Source organism: Glycine max, chromosome 19 (genome assembly GCF_000004515.6).
Source record: "Glycine max cultivar Williams 82 chromosome 19, Glycine_max_v4.0, whole genome shotgun sequence".
Taxonomy (NCBI): domain Eukaryota; kingdom Viridiplantae; phylum Streptophyta; class Magnoliopsida; order Fabales; family Fabaceae; genus Glycine; species Glycine max.
In genome coordinates, this window is record NC_038255.2 from 40,555,275 (window position 1) to 40,575,128 (window position 19,854).

The 19,854-nt window shown below is 32.3% G+C and overlaps 1 protein-coding gene across 1 annotated transcript; it reads right to left on the bottom strand.

Annotated features, from left to right (window-relative positions):
- Positions 1-940: 940 nt before the first annotated feature.
- Positions 941-17,743, bottom strand: LOC100788622 (insulin-degrading enzyme-like 1, peroxisomal). Its single transcript, XM_003554127.5, has 26 exons — positions 17,295-17,743; positions 17,113-17,188; positions 16,181-16,248; positions 14,264-14,355; positions 14,113-14,186; positions 13,978-14,021; positions 9,706-9,757; positions 8,610-8,732; positions 8,402-8,514; positions 8,150-8,312; positions 7,602-7,694; positions 7,269-7,354; positions 6,816-6,902; positions 6,617-6,720; positions 6,330-6,432; positions 6,078-6,173; positions 5,808-5,997; positions 5,631-5,692; positions 5,072-5,176; positions 4,386-4,587; positions 4,103-4,311; positions 3,246-3,370; positions 3,112-3,163; positions 2,929-3,015; positions 1,636-1,758; positions 941-1,468 (listed from the first exon to the last, which is right to left on the bottom strand). Exons 1-26 carry the CDS (start codon positions 17,415-17,417, stop codon positions 1,226-1,228), a joined length of 2,895 nt encoding a protein of 964 aa, XP_003554175.1. The 5' UTR covers positions 17,418-17,743; the 3' UTR covers positions 941-1,225.
- Between the last annotated feature and the right edge of the window lie 2,111 nt (positions 17,744-19,854).

Genomic DNA, 19,854 nt, shown 5'->3' on the forward strand with positions numbered 1-19,854 from the left:
TCGTTATTTTTTGCTTAAATAGTAAGAATTGATATTTTTCTAAGTTATGACTTGTATATATGAAAATGAGAGATTAAAAGCGAAAAAATCCAGAAAAATATCATAAATATTAATAATGAAGATTTTTTGCATTAAGTCAAGTCCACTCCAACAACTAGTAAGGTTTCTTATGACTATGAGAGGTTAAATCTTTAGTTAGGGTCTAATAGGCCTAAAAAGCCAAAAGATGCATTATACACTTCATATTTATCCATGCAAATAAATGTTTTTTTTTTCATTTTATTATTTTAATTTCACGCATTATTCATTCTATAGGGGTTAAGTGTTCTACTGAGGGGTCATCCTTAATAGGAATAGGAATACAAAAAAGGTCTTATATGCATTAATATTAGAGATTAATCACTCAAAAGAGAATAATTTCTAATAGAACTAGGATAAAATCATTGCTAGACATAGAGTGATTGCATTAGAATTTCATACATTTTATCTATTAAGTCTTGCAAAGACATTTGGAAGATAGATAAATAAAATAGACTTGTCAATTGTGAGACAACATCACACTCTAAATTTATCTTTTTTTATCTTTATCTTAATCTTTTATTTTTTATATCTTATCTTTTTTATCTTTATCTTTATTATCTTTTAATTTAAATCTTTTATATTTCCTATCTTCTATTTTTATCTTTAAATTTTTATCTTATCTCCTATCTTTCTTTATCTGTTAATTTAAATTCCTTATCTCTTACTTAAAAATTGAATTTACATCAATTTAAATACAAATAAAGTCCCTCTAGATTCGACAAAGCCTCTATAAATCACTTTGGTTATTTATTGCTGATGAAGTTCTTTTGAAAATAATATAAGCCAGTTTTCGTAATATATATATATATATTGCCTAACCTGTTTATTCACTTGTAAATCACAGTAAGTTGGTGGCGTATAGAGCAAATAAAAGTGTTTAACCGTATAACAACTATATAATATTACAAAATGATTTGACAAGCCACTCAGATACCAGAAATGGGATTCACATATTTCTGCTCATGTAAGTTATCACTCATTTCAAATCCAGATCAATAGCACTTAGCACGTCCATGAACTGAAAAGGGGAACACTTTGTCCAAGCTATTATGCGACATGCGAGAGTGCCCAATATTACAGGAGATATTTCATTTAAAATATTTCTGTAAGGTGCGGAAGTTTATAAACCTGGAGGATGCACTCGCTATAATTTCATCTGCCCAGAAAGTCCTTTAAATGAACCATAAAGAGACTGTGATCTTCTAAAAGTACAGATATTATCTATTTTAGCCAAGTGTGGTTCTGAGACTTCTGCTTTGTATTCAGATGAATGGCGGTTCCCATGTACTCGTACACTTAAAGTTTTCTTTCGAGGTGCACCAACTTTGACATATTCATTGAAGAAATCTATCAATTCTTGAAGAGTGAGCTGCCTTAATGCTTCAATCTGTTCCAAAGCCATAAATAGAATCATTAATGCAATTCAAATGTAGTACCGAACCCAACATTAGTTCATGCATACTGTGTTTCTGTACTAATTTCAATTTTCAAGTCAAACTCATCCAACTTTAAGTCCTAATTTCTCCCGTGTAGCGAACAGAAAGAAGTACATACCTCATAGTCTTTCCTATCAAACCTCAAAGTACCATAGTTAATCTCTTGCCAGAAGAATGATGATTCTTCCCACAAATTTTTGTGTTTCTCTAGCTTCACATCTATCAAAGCATTTACATTACTCTGCAAACAAGCAGTTCAGAAGTCGTGTGAATAAAGTATTTCAAACACAATTACCAACACAGATTATAATGATTTGTTAAGCATAAACTGTTATAGAATTTAGGTGGGAAAGAGACAGAAACAGAAAGAGGGAAAGAGAGAAGAAACAGAATAGAGAGGATAGAAGGAAAGAGAATAGAAACAGAGAGCTCAAGGAAATGTGCACTGCACTCTGTGATTATCGTTCAGTCTGTCTAAAATACAACAAACCTGTCTTATTTATAGACAGGTACCTAACAACCACAAAATAACAGCAGCTGACTAAAACTAACTGACATCCTTTTCTTTTATATTTACATATCATAAACTGTTATGTAAAGGCTCAAGATTGGTTTTTCAAGTAACAATACAAGTCCAATCCCAGCTATATCCTATAGCCAAGTTGATATATATGAAATTGATGACAGAATCAAATATTTTGATTCTAAGTTTCTAACTCTCCTAAATTGATCTCATCAATATTCATGGAACATTGATCATAAAGAAATAGCAATATATCCAGCAAGCATAAATTTCTGCCAGTTATGAGTTAATGTTTCTTTTCCACTGAAAATTTGATATATATTGTTTCAGCTTCAAATTTGAAACAAATTCAAGTTTCAGTATATTAATAAATGGCTCCTTGGAATATTATAATTTAATGCATTGTCTTGATGACTTTCCCTTATACAATAATGATTCTTTAACCAGTTTGGGTTTACTCCACTGTCCTGCATATGGATTGGCCACATGCAGTCCTCACAAATCCACTGTACATTGATAATTGATTGTGATAATTACAAATGTGTTTGGTTTTGCTTATTTTGGGAAAATAATCTTTTTTATTCCTGCAGCTTTGTGATTATTTACCGAAATTTAGTCATTCCCAAACATGCTACAAATGATGTGTAAATATCATGGTCCTTGCTTAATGCTTACATATGACAATGCACATGGTGTCCTATATGTACATACTTGTGCACATTCCCATCAAGTGAACATGTAGATATCCTTTATTATTCATATTGAATCTATGTTTGTACTTCTTCCAGTGAGAATTTAATTCAAAACTCACACAACACAAGGAGTAAGTCAGGCATATCTACCAACAATTCCAGAAAACTAAATAAAATATGAATTGAACTATCGAACCTTGAATTCATCAACTGTCATCTCGAGGAGTTTGGTCTCAAACATTTGGAGAAATGCCTCGACCCTTTGCTCAATGTTTCCAGGAGACTGGATAAGCAAGTAAAGTGCTGGGCTTAAGCATGCGTCATAAATTAAAATTTATTTTAGATTAGTTCCAAATTCCAAATAGGAAAATAGTAATACCTTTACTGTGGATTGGATAATAAACTGTAGTCCATGTATACCACAATAATTCCTACACATGTTTAAAATTGCAGTTAAAAACAAATCTAAGTCTTTCAAGCTGACTACATAAATGATGCTACAGATCAACATACCTCTGCATGAGCACAGTAATGTACCCCAGCTGCTCAACTGATCGCAGCTGATGAAATGTTGGTTGCTTTGCAACAAGGGCAAAAAGCTGAAGTTTAACATTCAGCTTAAAGTCATCTCGACCAACCTACAGATTTAATAGGAGGGATAAGTAAGCAACAGTGGCCTCATAAATATTAAGGAAAAAAATCTGATCAAATGGCAAGCCCAAAAGGTGGGAGAAAAATACAAGTCTAAATATATAGACAGAAAAACTTGGAACTATTGTGGCCTACAAAATAATGAAAAATGAAAATTCATCTAACAGAACTTCCATCCAGAGCAAGGTCTTTATAAAATTAAAATTTCAAGAAATTCAACACTTCAACTAGTCAGAAGGAAGGATTATTTTACATTGGAAATGCCAAAATGACCTAAATATGTAAAAAGAAACGTGGCAAAGAAAGAAAACCAAGAATGACAAAATTTCAGGGATGTATGATCCTGGATAGTGGCATTGGGTGCAACAGTAGCACTTTGTTGTCCAGTAATTAACCTGAACAACTAATATAAAGGTTATGGTTCCCCTCGAGAGTCCATTTTCATGACTAAACTAAAGAAACTAACTAAAGAAATATACTGTTTTAGAAACAGCATAGCTGTTTAAAGCCTAGGTTTCATCAAAGTTACTCAGTTTGTTGGTTGGCACTGATTTGGAACTCATTTCACAGCCAAAATAAATTATGTAAAACAGGGATAATGTAGCAATTAGCTTTTCCAGTCCAAAATGATATTTTGATGGATTGATGCATACCAGTCTGGGGAGCCACACATATCTTAATACAAATTATCAACAAACAACTATTACAAACAAATTTACCTGTATATAGTGCACAAGAGCAGAATTCTCATTTTCAGGATTAAGACATTCTGAAGGGTAGAAGTAATTCATGCCACTTTCAAGTTTAACAACCCGATTTGCCAAATGTTGAGATGAGAATAAAGGCTTGCACAGAGGTTTTGAACAATTAAAGAGAACATCTTCTATGTGCTTAACCATTGACGGTGCTTCGTGGCTTTCAATGTTCCCTGTACAGAAAATTTCACTTCAACTGAAATAAATGTAACTTGCCAACCATAAAGAGAGAGGAAGGCCTAAGAACCTGCTATATAAAACTCTAAAAAGGTCCTGGAGAGCATTGCTGGTACAAATTTAGCAAGATCTTCAACTTGAAGAGCAGGAAGTACGTCTAGCTGTTCTATCCAAGGCCAGGTTTGATCTTGTAAGATCAAAGAACAATAGTACATAGCCTGTTGATAAGGTTGTTGGTACTTGAAATTCTGGTATTCTTTGGTTACCATTTCCTGATAAGATGGTATATGAAAAGATAAATAAATAAATTTTCCTAAATAAATTAAAAATCATGACAACTTTTATTTTAATAATGTTGACATGGATAAATTATAAATCAAATACTGAACATGAGTGCATACTCATTTGTTAGCATATTTTCTTATTAAGATATAAACTAGGATATGGCTCCATGAATTTCACAGACTTATAGGCTTGTATTGCTTGTATAAACTAGGATATGGCTCCGGTGAAAATAAGAGACACCAGCATGAGGCATCAGAGGCACACCTTAGACAAATGAAATTGGCAATGGATTTAAAAAGTTTAAAGGATGAAAGTAATTGCCAACGTTTGATGGAAAAAGACAGAGTACAAAAGAGAAGAATCCAACAAAGATTCACCCTTGCCCCATGGTACACAACATAAAAAATCAATTCAATCTTCAAATAACAATGGGTGAAACAAATGTTGTGTGAGAAGAGTCTGATGCAGTACCTTGATAACTGAAAACCTGTCAGTTTTCACTTCAAATGTCGCAATCTTTTCAACTATAGTTTCAAGTAGAATCCTTAATTTGTGATTGTAACCACGGAGAGTCACCTGGAAAAAAAATGGCATTTTAATGAGAATGAAGTAACACATTTATTCAAAGGCGGGCAGGGGAAGGAAGAGTTCCTCTGTTACTATTTTCATCCATACTCCCATACAAATTACATCATACCCAGCAGACAAAGAAATAGCAGATACTTGAAGGTTTAATTAAGATATAAAAAGAGTTGATAGATAAATAAAACTCTATGAGTTCTTCCAAATTAAATGTGAATGTTATCCCCCATTGATATAATAATCAATTTAACCATGTTATTATGCTTTCAAATATCAAATTTATGACTATCAGGATCCCAATTGTGAGCCTTTACATGATGTCTTCTGTCCTAATCAAATCATAGTCATAAAGTTGAAGAACTAAACTCACCAGTATATTTCTAACATTTGTTTAATGATCTAATACAGAAATTGCAATGTTACATACTAAAATATATTGAAAAAATACCTCGAAACCACCATCTGTGTGACTTATGCTGTAATATAAACCAGCAACCTGAGCATAATAAGCTGAAAAAGAGAAATTCAGTAAGAACTCCTTCGACTTGTATTTAGCAACTGAGTTTACACAATAATGCACACTTAAGTTTCTAATAGTAAAGTCCTCGGAAAGCTAGCAACCTACCATATTCATTCAAGTAATCCATCAATAACTCTGTGAAAATATGTGTCAAAACTTTAGCCTCAGGAGAGTTTCCAGAATATGGGCAATTGAAATCAATCTTTACATAAGCCTTAGGTGTAGAAAACAATGTATCTGGCTTATACCATAAGGCTGAATAAGTTGACCTGCTTAATAAAACTGGAAACTTTTCCTGTTTGAAAGTATTAATCGCATCATCAAGAGAACCATGGTGAAAACCATAGATATATATAATTGAAATATATGTCATACTTTTTCTTGCACAACTTTAAGTGACAAGTCAGTTGGAATGAATTTGTTAGGAGCTGGAAGATGCATATTTTCATCTGGAGCAGAAAGTACCCAACCCTGCAAATACAAGCATTAAAGGACTATCAAGTTCCATCCTTTCATGAAAATTGCGGCATATAACTGACAATAGACACCCTATAGGGCAAACAGAAAAATTATTCAAATAAGTAATCCAGTCCAAAAATCAAGTGTAACTGTTCATAAAGCACAGACCTGAATTGCAGAGCCAGTGATTTTTTCAAGGGAATATGCAGTTCCATACCATGGCTCCACCTTATCAGTAAGCCCTTCAAATTTTTTAGACTCCCAAAAGATTCTGCTCGAGAATGAGTTAGCTTAAATTTAATCATAACAAAGTCACAGCCCCACTGATACAAAATCTCAAACACCTTAATAGTTTTTTCTATGTTAAGTGAAATAACAGCTTAAGCTTTTAGGAGAGTTGGTCCTTCATATGCTTCATATACATAAATTTACAGCTTTAATTTTAGTACACCTACCGAACATTGTCTGGAGAAAGCTGATCCAGTACCATTTGGATAACACTTGGACTAAATTTGGAAGGCAAGGATGATCCTGTCAACCAACCTTTTACAGGATAGAACTGTAAAATAACAAAGTGCAATTAATAATATGGTTTTCATCCAGAAACTCCCCAGCAAAGTTATTTAGTAATTTATGCAAAGAAATATGGAGTACCTGCATATTTGATGCAATATCAACAACATAATCACTAGGACGAATTTTGTCCTGATAATGAAACTTGGTCTCACAAACCGCAGAAAGCTTCATGAACATAGAAAATTCCATTAGAAGCTGTTTAAACCAGGTGGGGAAACGGAAAAACAGAGAGCAATTAACACCAAAGTTAATCTAGTTCAACCGTTTGCCTATGGCAAACTGTAGGCCTACTACCACAGGTGAAGCATAGATGAAATTCACTATCATCAACAAAGATTGCAATGGTAAGAGTGCACTTGCCCAAGCTTTTTTTTTAACTTACTAGTTACTAGTTACTTTTAGGCTAAAGTTAAAAAAACAAAAAAAAAAACCTTTAAAATTTAAGTTAAAGTTGTTTGGATATTTTGCATTCTTTCTCTTAAAAGTTTTGAAGTTAAAAGTTGTTTGTTCAATTTTAAACTAGATCCATACCTCTTCGAAAATCCATTTGCAAACACCGGACCGTTGTAGAAGCTCAATGTATTTGAACAACAACCCAATGATATCTTGTATGTGCTCTAGAAATCCAAGCAAAAAGTACAGATGAGTTTGCAAAATCAATCAATAAACAAAACAATACATAACAAACCTTGAATTTAGTAAAAGAAGTAGTAGTAGTAGTAGTGGTAGTAAATTCAACAATCACATAATTTCTGCCATGAATAGCACATGCTTAGAAATTAACATGGTAAAACTTTTGAAAGGGGAGAAATATGTACAACAAATGAGAAAAAGATAGAGGAAGGAAGGAGAGGGAAGACTAACCATGACCAGCATCAGTAAGATCAATTACAACTTTAAAGAAAGAAAAGTCCAAACTCCAATCTGATTCGCCAGCATACAATCTCGTAGCCCATCCTGCAAATGGAATTTTTTTCTAGGGGGTAAAATGAGATAATTCATAATACCAACAAAGATCCAATACAAGTTTCCTAGATAGGAATCATCAATCATCATCATCTTCTTAATCCAAGACTTTTGTATCATTTTCACTATTGTTTATAGTTTTAATTTTTGGAAATTAAAATCCCAAAAGTAGCCCTCCAAAAAAGCCTAATGTCTCTGTTCAGAGGGATTTTTGGGAATCAACACATGGTGCCACTATATTGCCAACTATGGCTGCTACCAGCCCACTATTTGGTCTGCTACAGCCACTACATTATGGCTTCCACTGTAGCGGGCAGGGGCTGCACTAGCATGCTATTTAAAACCCCAGCAAGATCTCATGTGAAATAGAAGGATCAGATTTCAAATGAGGTAAACAATACCCACAAAATTAATGATGAAATATGCAAAAGATGGAGAGTACCCACCCAATTTTTTCAATATGTAATATAAAGACCCTTCTCCTTCATGACCAATCAGATGACCAAGATACCTGCATGGCCCTTCAGTGTAATGATGAATTTCAGGGGTTACTGGCCATACTATTCTCAATTTATGACCTTGCTTTATTGGGACAGTCTTGACAAGAATCTAAAACAGAGCCAAAATAATGAATAGATTAGAATCAACATGAAGAAATTAGTTAGATTTTACCATTAAGACAAATGGAAAATGTGCACCTGCAAATGCTCTGATTTGCATGGCTGAACATGAGCACGGAAACAACTTTTGTTGATGTTTCTAATATCCTGGAACTTTTCTTCTACAAGGTTTTGAATTTTATCAAGGCTTTCTGAAAATATCCATGCACAAATAATAGGATTGTAGCCATTCAAAAAAGATAAATAAATAATACAACCCATATATTGTAAACAAGACATTTGTTACCATTCGTGTATATAACTAGATGCATTAAATTAGCAGAATAGTTTTCTTCATAGAATTTGAGAAGCTCGTTCCTTGTGTCTAATCCTTTTGCTTTTGGTCTAACTTCCAAAGTGTCCCAGTTCCCTAACATAACAGCTATTTTAGATGCAGTATTGATTGTGATGAGAAGAACATTGCAACCATGATAACTATTGCAAATATTCCAGTTTCATTTGGACAAAAATATGTCTCTTAGAACAAATTATAATGAAGTTAAGCATAGTTTTAAGCACTAATCACCAGAGCAAGTTATATGCAGAATCATAAAAATGACATAATACTCATGCGCATAAACTTGAAATTTGTGCTTATTTAATAAATAAAAACACAAACTGATATTTGGAATTTCAATATTTTTATAAATCAACTCTAGGAAAATTATAAGGAAATATACTCCAGCTGGCTCAGAAGTCAGCAGGTATCAATATGATAAAAGAAGACAAAGATCCAAGAAAATCTAAAATCATATACTTTTTTTTTTATCAGCATCTAAAATCATATACTGCTGTCTGCATATCCAAAATATAGCCATGGCAGTCCCCGTGTACTTCAAAGAAGTTTGTAGCAAAATACTCCATTGAGTTTATCCCCAGTAGACAAATTTTATTTGAATTTGAATACACAATAATGCATTTAAACAGATAGAATTACAAAGAAAGACAGATTCTTAAAACTAATGAACTTGGACAAGGGAGAAAGCACATGACGATAAGCATTACAAAGCATCAGTCTGAAAATACTCCCTAATATTTTGGTTTAACAAAAAAAATTCCACATGTCTTCATTCTTGGACAAGGCAAAAAGATAACTTGGAAAAACATAAAATCTAGCTCTTGGCATTATCATCATATTTATGAAGCAACCAATCATTTTCATTATTAAAATAATAATTAGGAAAAAATATCAATATCACTGTTTTAAAAGATTTTGGACAAAAAGCAAGGCATAGCTCGCTATCAGTTCTTTGACTAAATAAATCACAAAAATGCAAGCAGTACGGTGCAAAAGTTCAAAGTTCAGTCGTTTGACTTTATAAAAAAATAAATCAACCACTGACCTGTACTAAATTTATGATACGGATGATCTTCATCACTGAGATGTTTCTGAAGCTGTATAGATTGTAATGTTTCAGGGGGGGGGAGACCGAGAGAGATTATAAATATTTCTCTATGAGGCTAAAAAACACAATTTGCAATGCCAGTAAAGCACCCAATGATCCACATACATATTGGTAGAGAGAAACCACAAGTATATAAGGAGGATAAACAAATCAGTCCAACTTCTTTAAATAACAGAAATAAATTATGAATATATTCTTTGGTTTAGTAAATGCATGTTGAAGGTTATTACCAATGTTCTTAGAACCAGACCGGTCATCGAACCGGTGAAAGCACTAGTTCAAGGGTCAATGGTTCAATCAGGGTCGAACTGGTTTTAAAAACTAGTAATATTGAACAAAAAATAACATGTGCATAAATTGATAATAATAAAAAATAAACTTCACTTAAAATTGTCATAAGTTGTAATATTTCTTAAAAAAAAAACCACGTCGTTTTAAAAGTTAAAAAAAAAAAACAAAACGACGTCGTTTTAAAAAAAAAAGTTTCAAGCGAAACTGGTAAAAAAGGTTAACCCACTGGGGTTTACCGGTTTTTGACCGATTCAGCGGTTTCGAGCCGGTTTAAGGACGCATCGGTTTTTAGGAAGCGTTGGTCCGGACATGTGACCGGTTCCCAATCAAACCGGCTGGTCCAGTCCGAGTTTCACAACCATGGTTATTGCTTATTAAGATTAGTCGATCCTTGGTTGAGATTTGAGAGAGAAGACAGGTAATCCTTGAAACACACCGTTTCACTAAAAGGGGAGAAAAAAATAATAAAACCCCCCCCCTCCAGCATTCTCCCTCCCCCCCCCCCCCCACATTTCCCAAAACTCCCTTTTTCTTTTTGCAGTAACCCACCCCCTCTCTCAAACCCTATCTCTTATTCCCCAAAATTTAATCTCTCCATCTTTCACTCATCTCCTTCCATTGTTCCGAAATTTTCAAGCTTTTTGCATCCTTGGGTCTTTCCATGCACAAGGTGACTCGAGAAAAAGGGGAACACTACTCATTTCCTTAGATTTTTCTATTTGATCTCTTTAAGGTAAATGTTTATGACCCATTGTGTTAGATGAGTTTTTTATGGCACTAATTAGTTATGGGTTGTATGAAAAGGGTTAGGAATTAAGTATTAGGGATTTTTTGTGGTTTCCTCCAAACCCTAGGTTTGCTAAAATTGGGGATTTTGTCTAATCTCTTGTTCTCTTATTTTAAATGCTTAGATCCTGTGAAAAATACTGTTGGTTGATCTTCCCAATAGCAGTGGAAGACATTGATTGCGTTATTTAGGTGAGTAGCTAATATACTTAGCGACGTTTTAAAAGTTTTTTTTTTGGAGAAGCAAGTAAACTTCAGAATATATATATATATATATTTGGTGAGCTTTGAAATTTAGTTTGAGATTTTGATAATATATATAAGGATGAATGTTGAACTATTTGTTTAATTTTATTTATTGAGTTCATGAATGATTTGTCGTTTGCTACAACAAAGAGATAATGTAGTCTATGAGTCAATTTCTCATAGTATAATTATTTGCCGTTTGCTACAACGAAGAGATAATGTAGCCTATGAGTCGATTTCTCATAGTATAATTATTTCCCGTTTGCTACAACGAAGAAATAATGTAACCTATGAGTCAATTTCTCATAGAATAATGATTTGTCGTTTGCTACAACGAAGAGATAATGTAGCCTATGAGTCAATTTCTCATAGTATAATTATTTATCATTTGTTACAACGAAGAGATAATGTAGCCTATGAGTCGATTTCTCATAGTATAATTATATGTGTCGTTTGCTACAACGAAGAGATAATGTAGCCTATGAGTCAACTACTCATAGTATATTTATATGTTCCGTTCGCTGCAAAGAAGAGATATTGCAGCCTACATGCCATAGTTATACAATTACCGCTCACCACAACGAAGAGATAATGTGGTCTATGTGCACATAGTGGAATGAAAGTTTGATTATATAGTTATTATTCTTGAATACCAGTTTATGAGTAGTTTTAACATTTTTATTTCTTTGAGTACATTGATTTCTAAAAGCAAATGTATTTGACTTATTTATTTATTTAATGTCATTTTAAAATTTCTTTGGAATGCAAAGACTCGTGCTATGTTATGCTCTCCTCCCTGTCCGCTTTGTATATTATACTCTCACTAAGTCCTTGTGACTTACTCCCTATTTTATTTTATTTACTCAGATACACAATAGTGGAGTAACTGACTTCATGGGATTTGTTGACATACCCAAGAATTTGACTATCTTTTGGTAGGCCTCCATTGCGTCTGATGGATATTTTATTTGTAACTCCAGTATAATGCAGCTATAGGGACCAGGGTCGTAATAGATTTAAAGAGAATTCCTTTATTTTGAAATTCAAATGATTCTCTCTTATACATATGATGATGATGATGTTCTGAGACACTTGATGATTAGTATTTATAATCAATATTGTTATTAGTAGACATTTCGGACAATATGTTAAGGGTCTGTGTTGTGACCTGAGACCTTGATATTAAATGGATGGAATGATATATATATATATATATATATATAGATTTGTCTAGATATATTATGTATTCTCTTACAAGTTATTTAATATAAGGTAGGCTAGCCAGACTAACGAAATCATAGTCTGTGCGCGATCCAAGGGTAGGTTGTGACAATCCTACTGCCCTTTCCTCAGCTTTGCTATCAATATGATTCAGCTGGAGAAGCATTAATAATTCTTCCATATTTTAATGTCCTATGAATAGTCAGTCCAAATATTTTTCGTGAGACCCTGGCCTCAAGAATCAGTAACAAACTGACTTTCAATGAATTTCAATGTTTCATCACTCTCAACAATTCAGCACCATTAGTAAAAGCTACACAACACATCTGGAAATGGAAGAAAAGGACACGACTAACTATTTCAACAAGTGAATCCTTAAAGTAATAATATAAGGGGGAAAAGTTATAACTGATGATAGACTTCCTCACACATCCTGAGCAATCTAAATAGTGCACCACAATTAAAGTGACAGAACAAGTTTATCCAGTACTCACACACATGACACATGTACTGGATAACCATGTTTAGCACCAGATTGCAATAAATGAGCTACTTACAGCTTTGAAACTTAATCTGCAGTATTTTAGACCATGTTAGAATAGTTGTTTGTTTAATCTTATTTACATACTTTTTGATGTATTCCAAAAAGGCTGTGTGTATTCCAAAAAGGCTATGTGTAGGGCAGGTTTCCCTAAGTCAGAACTTGTCACCTTCTTTTCTTCTCTTGTACTCTATTTCAGATATATAAATATAAGGGCTGGTGCTAAGTGGAGTGAGACACTTAAGCACTTTTATTCAAAATTTCATTCTCAAGTGACCAATTTAGCATCTCACAGTTGTGAAGAGCTACATGGATACAGTAAATGTTTTGAATATCATAGTTATCAATCTTGGATAGTAGCATGTAGCCAACCCAAAAAACACTATAGCAGTATTGCACATAGTAGGATGGCTGCTATTCTGAATTTCTATATATATAAATTTTGGGGGGTAATTATATACATAAATCTCTAAAATTAAGAAAAAGAATTACTCAAATTCATAATGTATTCATAATTTACAATTAAAAATCATAGGTTTTTAAGCATAACATACAAGTAAATAACAAGAAAACAAACAAATTTGAAAGACATTAATATTTCAAATACAATACATCTTAAATATTCAATAAAAAGTGAGGGTTGGTGTTGCACTGAGAAAAAAACAGAGGAGGTTGAGGGTTCAGAATTCAGAGTTTAGAGACAAATGAAGGGTGGGTGTTGTCAGAAATACTGCCAGCGATGGGTGGGTGTTGGTAAAATGGTATGTGTGTCACACGAAAGATAAAACATAGAAGCATTGGAAACTACAGCAAAATGGGTTTTTCCAAAAATCCTCACTCTAGCTCCACTACAACCACTATTTTTGCTGCGATTGCAACTGCTACAGCCACTACTTAAAAAATAATGGATATTCGAACTTGTAGTTGTAGCAGCCAGTGGCCACTCCAAACCATTAACGTGTGCTATTGATAATTATAAATGAATGTTAAAACTATATTGGGCATTCACTCCATGTTTAATACTAGTAGAAAATCTGTTTCATAATAACAATACTGAATTCTCATCTCAAACAACCAATTTTACCACAACCCCCTAAAAATGATTTAAAAGCAATAGCACATACCTGGTTCATTCTCCATGCATCAGATAATAAATTCTTCTGGTTTTCTGTAAGAAAGAGAGCAGCGGAAAAGTATACAGATAATTAACAAAGGAAATAAAACAAAAAGACATCAAACAATGAAAAAGACTAGCTAACCAGAGTCAACAGCTTTAATTTCCCTCATAGTGGCATCAGCAGACATCAATGGTTTATTGAAGAATTGAGCGAATCTGGAAGACAAACCATACCCCAAGCTCAGAAATTTTTATTAGGGAATAAAAAAGGAAATCATAAAAGCAGGATCTACCTGTCCAGAGCCTCTTCAAAGCCATCTGTGTTAACATCAAAAAAATAGTTGGTGTGTTCAGAAGATGTAAAAGCATTGGTGCTTCCTCCATGCTGTGTCAGGAAAGTGGACCACAGCAATGAAACCAAACAAAAGTTGTTGCCAAAAACAAATGTAAGAATATTTTAAAATAAATAAATCAATGGAATTAATTCAGCTTTCTAAACTCCAATTGATATTGATATTTGATACAATATAAAAAGAATAGAAATTCTTAACATTCTTAAAAATACTTTGCAGAGTGGAAGGCCAGAGAAAATGAATGAAACTAAATGCATGACATAATTTAAGCTCAAAACATATGGCAATGAATTATCATAAAGTCATATGGAGCTTTCCCTCCATTTCACTCCCTTTCCCCTTCTCCCAAACAAGCCCATGGGAAAACTTGAGAGCCCAAGAGACCACATTCCTACCCCTTCACCCAAAGAACCAAAATCCAGGTCTTCAGTCCTAAACCCTCACAAATTTAAAAACATGCCAAATTCATGATAATGTGATTGAATAAAAACAGTGAAGACATGACAAAATCTATTTAGAAAGATATAATATCCATACAGTTCATTTTGTCCTAGAAATGTTTCAAATTTGTGGTTCTCAATGTGTGGTTTATAGAATTTTATTTATGAAAAAGAGATGAAATTAAAAAATAAATAAATAACTACTGACTCCTTTATAATTAACATGTACACGGGAAACACACCTCTGTTTATTAAAGATATACTCACCTCTCAAGAAAATAGAGTACAAATATTTCAAATATCAAGTTAACTTATCCAATAAATTTTAATCATCAATTTTTAGCCTTGAAATATCCCATAAGGGTTAGATCATTTTATCTAATAAATTCTAAGAGGTTTAGATCATTTTTTTTATCAAATAACTGTTAACATATGTATGTACAATGCACATAGCAGTAGCATGAACTCAACTTTCAAGCAAGGTATCAAAAAGTTTTAGAAGTAGGGACTGCCCATGGAGTTTCAGTAACATAAAAGGAATACCGAAGTATTTTACTGAATTTGAATTTTATAAGGTTTTTATTTTTACATGAAGTTTCTTATTTTATACTATAAAGAGTGCTAGGAACATACTCTCTAACACTGTTTCTAACAAATTTTTATTGGTTAAAATTTATTGAAAACTACAAAATCAAGAGATATGATCATCAAATAAGATGTGAGACCCATGAAGATGTATCACTCCTAATAATAAGAAAGAGTGTTCTTACTTCCTAGGATTTCTCTTATACTATTTAGTGCTAGAATTCCTTTCAGTCCATTCTGGATATTGACAAATTTTCTCTCTAATTACAAATTTGTTCTTAATCAGTTAATATATGCATTTTTTGTCCTCTCACAGTCTCACCACCATCTTCCCCTTTAAGAGTTTCTGATTTCTGCAACCATAATAGAAGAATTGCATTTGATTATTTGAACCTAGTTAGGGGGGGTTGCATATTTGCTGTTAACAATTAGGATTTGATTTGAATATTTTTTGAATTATTTTCCAGTTTTCCTACTTTCCGGAAATTAGAGATAGTAAATCATGTTATAAATACTCAATCATGCCGAGGCTCCTCCAGCAATTCAGAAGACGTTTCTCCCTTTTCAAGTAATGCCTTTGACAAAATTTCAACAGCAACTACCATTTTATCAACAAATACCAATAAGATTAGGATACATGACAACAAGGATTAAATATTTCCTTTAACTATTTCATAGAATGATGGATCATGGATAAATAAAATTGAAGATCTGAAATACATAGGACAAAAAGGTTAAAAAATCTGTTGACAATTTCCATTAGGGGTGGTAAGAAAATTCCATTGCAGTTTTCACAGCTTAAAAGGGGGCAGACATCCGAACATTATGATACCTCAGTAATATACTTGGAGTAGCTATCTTCAACTGGGTATTTTTCACTCGCATAAAACAGCATGTGCTCTGTCAACAAAAAATATAAATAACCAGAATAAATTTTTTGAAATGGATATCATTTCAACACAAAAAGGAAAAAAAAAGTAAATTTTCAGCACCCCACCCATTAGCCATCAAAATATAGTTTTTGATATAAATTATAATTTCCAGATGCTAGAATCTAGTATCTTTTTTTCTTTGTTCCTAACAGCACTACATAAAGGTCTATATCTCAAAGTATCTAACAAAACATCACGAGTAGCAAGTGCTCCAAAAATTAGCTCCTCTGTTCGATGTCTACATTCTATCTTATCTTATCAATATATGTATTTCGTAAAAAGCTTTACATTATCACAGAATTGCCGACTCAAATCCTCTGTCCTTTTTCCCTGTCCTGGAATACAATGTTGGTTAAGTCACAAGGTTTTAAATAAATTGTGGTCACAGTTTCGTCACAATGAGGCCAATATGGTCACAATTGCAGTCCCGGAAACTCAAAAAAAAAAAACCTTGACGTTGCGACGGAAATAGCAGTCACTTACAATTTTAAAAACCTTTTGTGATTACAATTTACAAGTGTACATCAATCTTCAAATCTTCAGACTCATAAACCAATCTTCAAATTTTTTTATTTTTTATTTTTTAAATTCAAAACGATATTGTAAAAGTGTTATCTCTCTTCCCTCAGAAAATCTAGCTCTTTTTTCTCTACCTTCTTCTTCCTTCTTCCTCGACCGAAATAGCAGTCACTTACAATTTTAAAAACCTTTTATGATTACAATTTACAAGTGCACATCAATCTTCAGACTCATGAACCAACGACGAAAATCCTAAACATATCGAAACCGATACGCGACAGAAGAGAGTCAAAGTCGGATAAAGCGAAAATACCGAGGAAATGGGCGAGGCCTTCGAGGCCAGCAGGGTCACTGAAGTAACCGACGCCAACGTCCATGGAAGCAGCACACTGCAAGTGCAATAAACAAAACCAAACCACGAAAACAGAACAGCAAGTGAGCGAATTAAAACGAAAAAAGAGAATCGAAATCTGCGATCGAAGAGGAATATTTGACCTTATCGGTGTCGGGATCGCTAATGAGGAGCACTTGGAGCGAGTTGCGGAGCACGACTCTTCTGTAATCCCTCTTGTCGATGCGCGCCTTCACGATCTCCACGTCTTCCTTCCCCACTGCCATCTTCTCCTTCGCTCTCTGGCACGCAAAACCCTAATGTGTTCTTCTTTAGGCTTGGTGACGTTGGAAGGTGGTGATTGCTTTGTTCTGTTCCTTGCGCTCGAAATAGGAAATGGGAAGGGTGCTAACGAAGATTGATATTTCGCGGTAACGGAAAAGACTAAGGGGAGACGAAGACGACGACTTTGTTTGTTCTGTTTTTTTTCTAAGTCTCCTTTCGCGGAGTGTTGGGTAGTACAGGTCTCCTCTCCATGGTCTACATGCATCAGGAGTTAGGCAGGGCCTGCTCCTTCCTGTGTAGGTAAACAGGGTTAGGAATAATCTAATTCATTAATTAGTAACTAGAAAGTAGTAATAAGTAAATTAAATTAAATTTATTTTATGTAATATCATAAAAATTTAATTTTTAAAATAGTGATTATAAAAGTTAATCATTTTTCTATAAATATTTATTATTGAAAAATACAATATTTGTTGAAATTAATTGAAAATAACAATTTTATAAATCACATGTCATGTTTAATGATTTTTTTTTATTAGATGTCATAATTTTCAATAGATTTTAATTGATTAAAAGAATATATTTAAAGAAATATTGTGTTAGAGGGTATGTTGTTACTTGTTATTACTTTTCATGAAAGAAACACATTTAGAAGAAAGGGTTGAATAGTTTGTGGTGAAGTTTAAAACTTTTTCCGAGACTTTTTGCAAAACACGGACTCAAAAGAGGTCGTAAATGTTTCATCCAAAAAAAAAAAAACATGAAGGACAAACTAAAAACAAGAACACAAGAGACTTCAAAGGATTTTACTGACCAACACATTTACAACAAATATTTTTTATGTCACTTTTGTCTATAATAAACAACAATCTCAATATGACATTATTAAAATCTAAGTATTATTTAATACAAAGTCATTCGTAACTCTTACAAATAAGTATTTGATATATTACAATAAATTAAGTTTCAATGTGAAAATATGAAAGTTTATCACTTTACACAATACCTTTACAAATCAAATAATAAAAATAGGATAAATAATTACTTTTGTTCCTCAATGTGTAACAAATGCGTCCTTGAAAGATAAAGATACAAAATTTAATCTTTGAAAGTGTAAAAGGTACGACAAATATATCTTTTGTCACTAAAATTATTGTCAGCGTGGATTGTTAGTATAGGGACATATTTGTCATAATATTTTTTTTATTTTTCGTCTTTCCACTCTGCTAACAAGAAAATACAAAATTTAGTCTCCGAAAGTATAAAAGGTGTAACAAATATGTCCAGATGTTAATAATAGAGTGTGACTTATTATTATTATTATTATTATTATTATTATTATTATATGTTTATAATTTACTACTCCTATTCGTTTAGTACTCATGCAATATGTTTTTTAAATTTTTTTAATATATATATATATATATATATATATATATATATATATATTTATTATTTTGATTTCTTTGTCAAACCTTAATCTTTACTGTTAAAAAAACTTTATCTTATATCTTATAATTTTATCAAATTTCTACTAAATTTCTCAAAGTATAAGATATAAGATAGTAAAAATTTGATAAAATTATATCAAATCTTAGAGAGAATTAGATTGTGTTAACAAAAAATTCTCTAGCACTTGATGAGATTAACCGCCATAAGTTCAATCATATAAAATATAATATATAGTAGTAGAATAACAAATCTTGGAGATATTGAATTAAGTATGAACCCAAAGTACGATTGGTTTTGAAAGAAAGTTTTATAGCTTTAATGTGACATATATAAATGATAGTATTATATACAAACATGTTATATACAAGCATTATGGTTGAACTTAAGGCTCTTAAATTTCTTAAAATATAAGATATAAGATAAAAAAAATTTAACAACAAAGATTAAGGTTTGACAATGAAATCAAAATAATAAAAATATATATTAAAAGGAAATTTAAAAAATATATTATATAAGTACTAAACGAATAGGAACATTAAATTATAAACACATAATAATAATAATAATAATAATAATAATAATAATAATAATAATAATTAGTCACAATCTATTATTAACGTCCGGACATATTTGTCACCCTTTTTATACTTTCAAGACTAAATTTTACATTTTCATCTTTCAGGGACGCATTTGTTAGCAGAGTCAGAAGACGAAAAGTCAAAAATATATTATGTATATGCCCATATGCTGACAATCTATGTTGGCAATCATTTCAGTGATAAATTTATCCTTCCGTGTCATGTAGGCTATTTTATTAACGATGACGGACGGAAGTTAACGGCAATTAATTTTTTTTGAAACTATCAGACTTTGATTACACATTACTGTTCTATAACTTCTATTCTTATAATCAAGGACTTTAATTACAATTTAGGTGTGAGTCATGTGCCCTTTTATATTTCTCATTGACTTTCCTTTCTCTTTAAC

Coding starts and splice junctions, on each gene's coding strand:
- LOC100788622 (XM_003554127.5), bottom strand. CDS start 17,417: ATGGCAGTGGGGAAGGAAGACGTGGAGATCGTGAAGGCGCGCATCGAC. Junction 7,695..8,149: donor TTACATATTGAAAAAATTGG/GTGGGTACTCTC, acceptor TTCCATTTGCAG/GATGGGCTACGAGATTGTAT. Junction 1,759..2,928: donor TGACAGTTGATGAATTCAAG/GTTCGATAGTTC, acceptor GCTTGTTTGCAG/AGTAATGTAAATGCTTTGAT.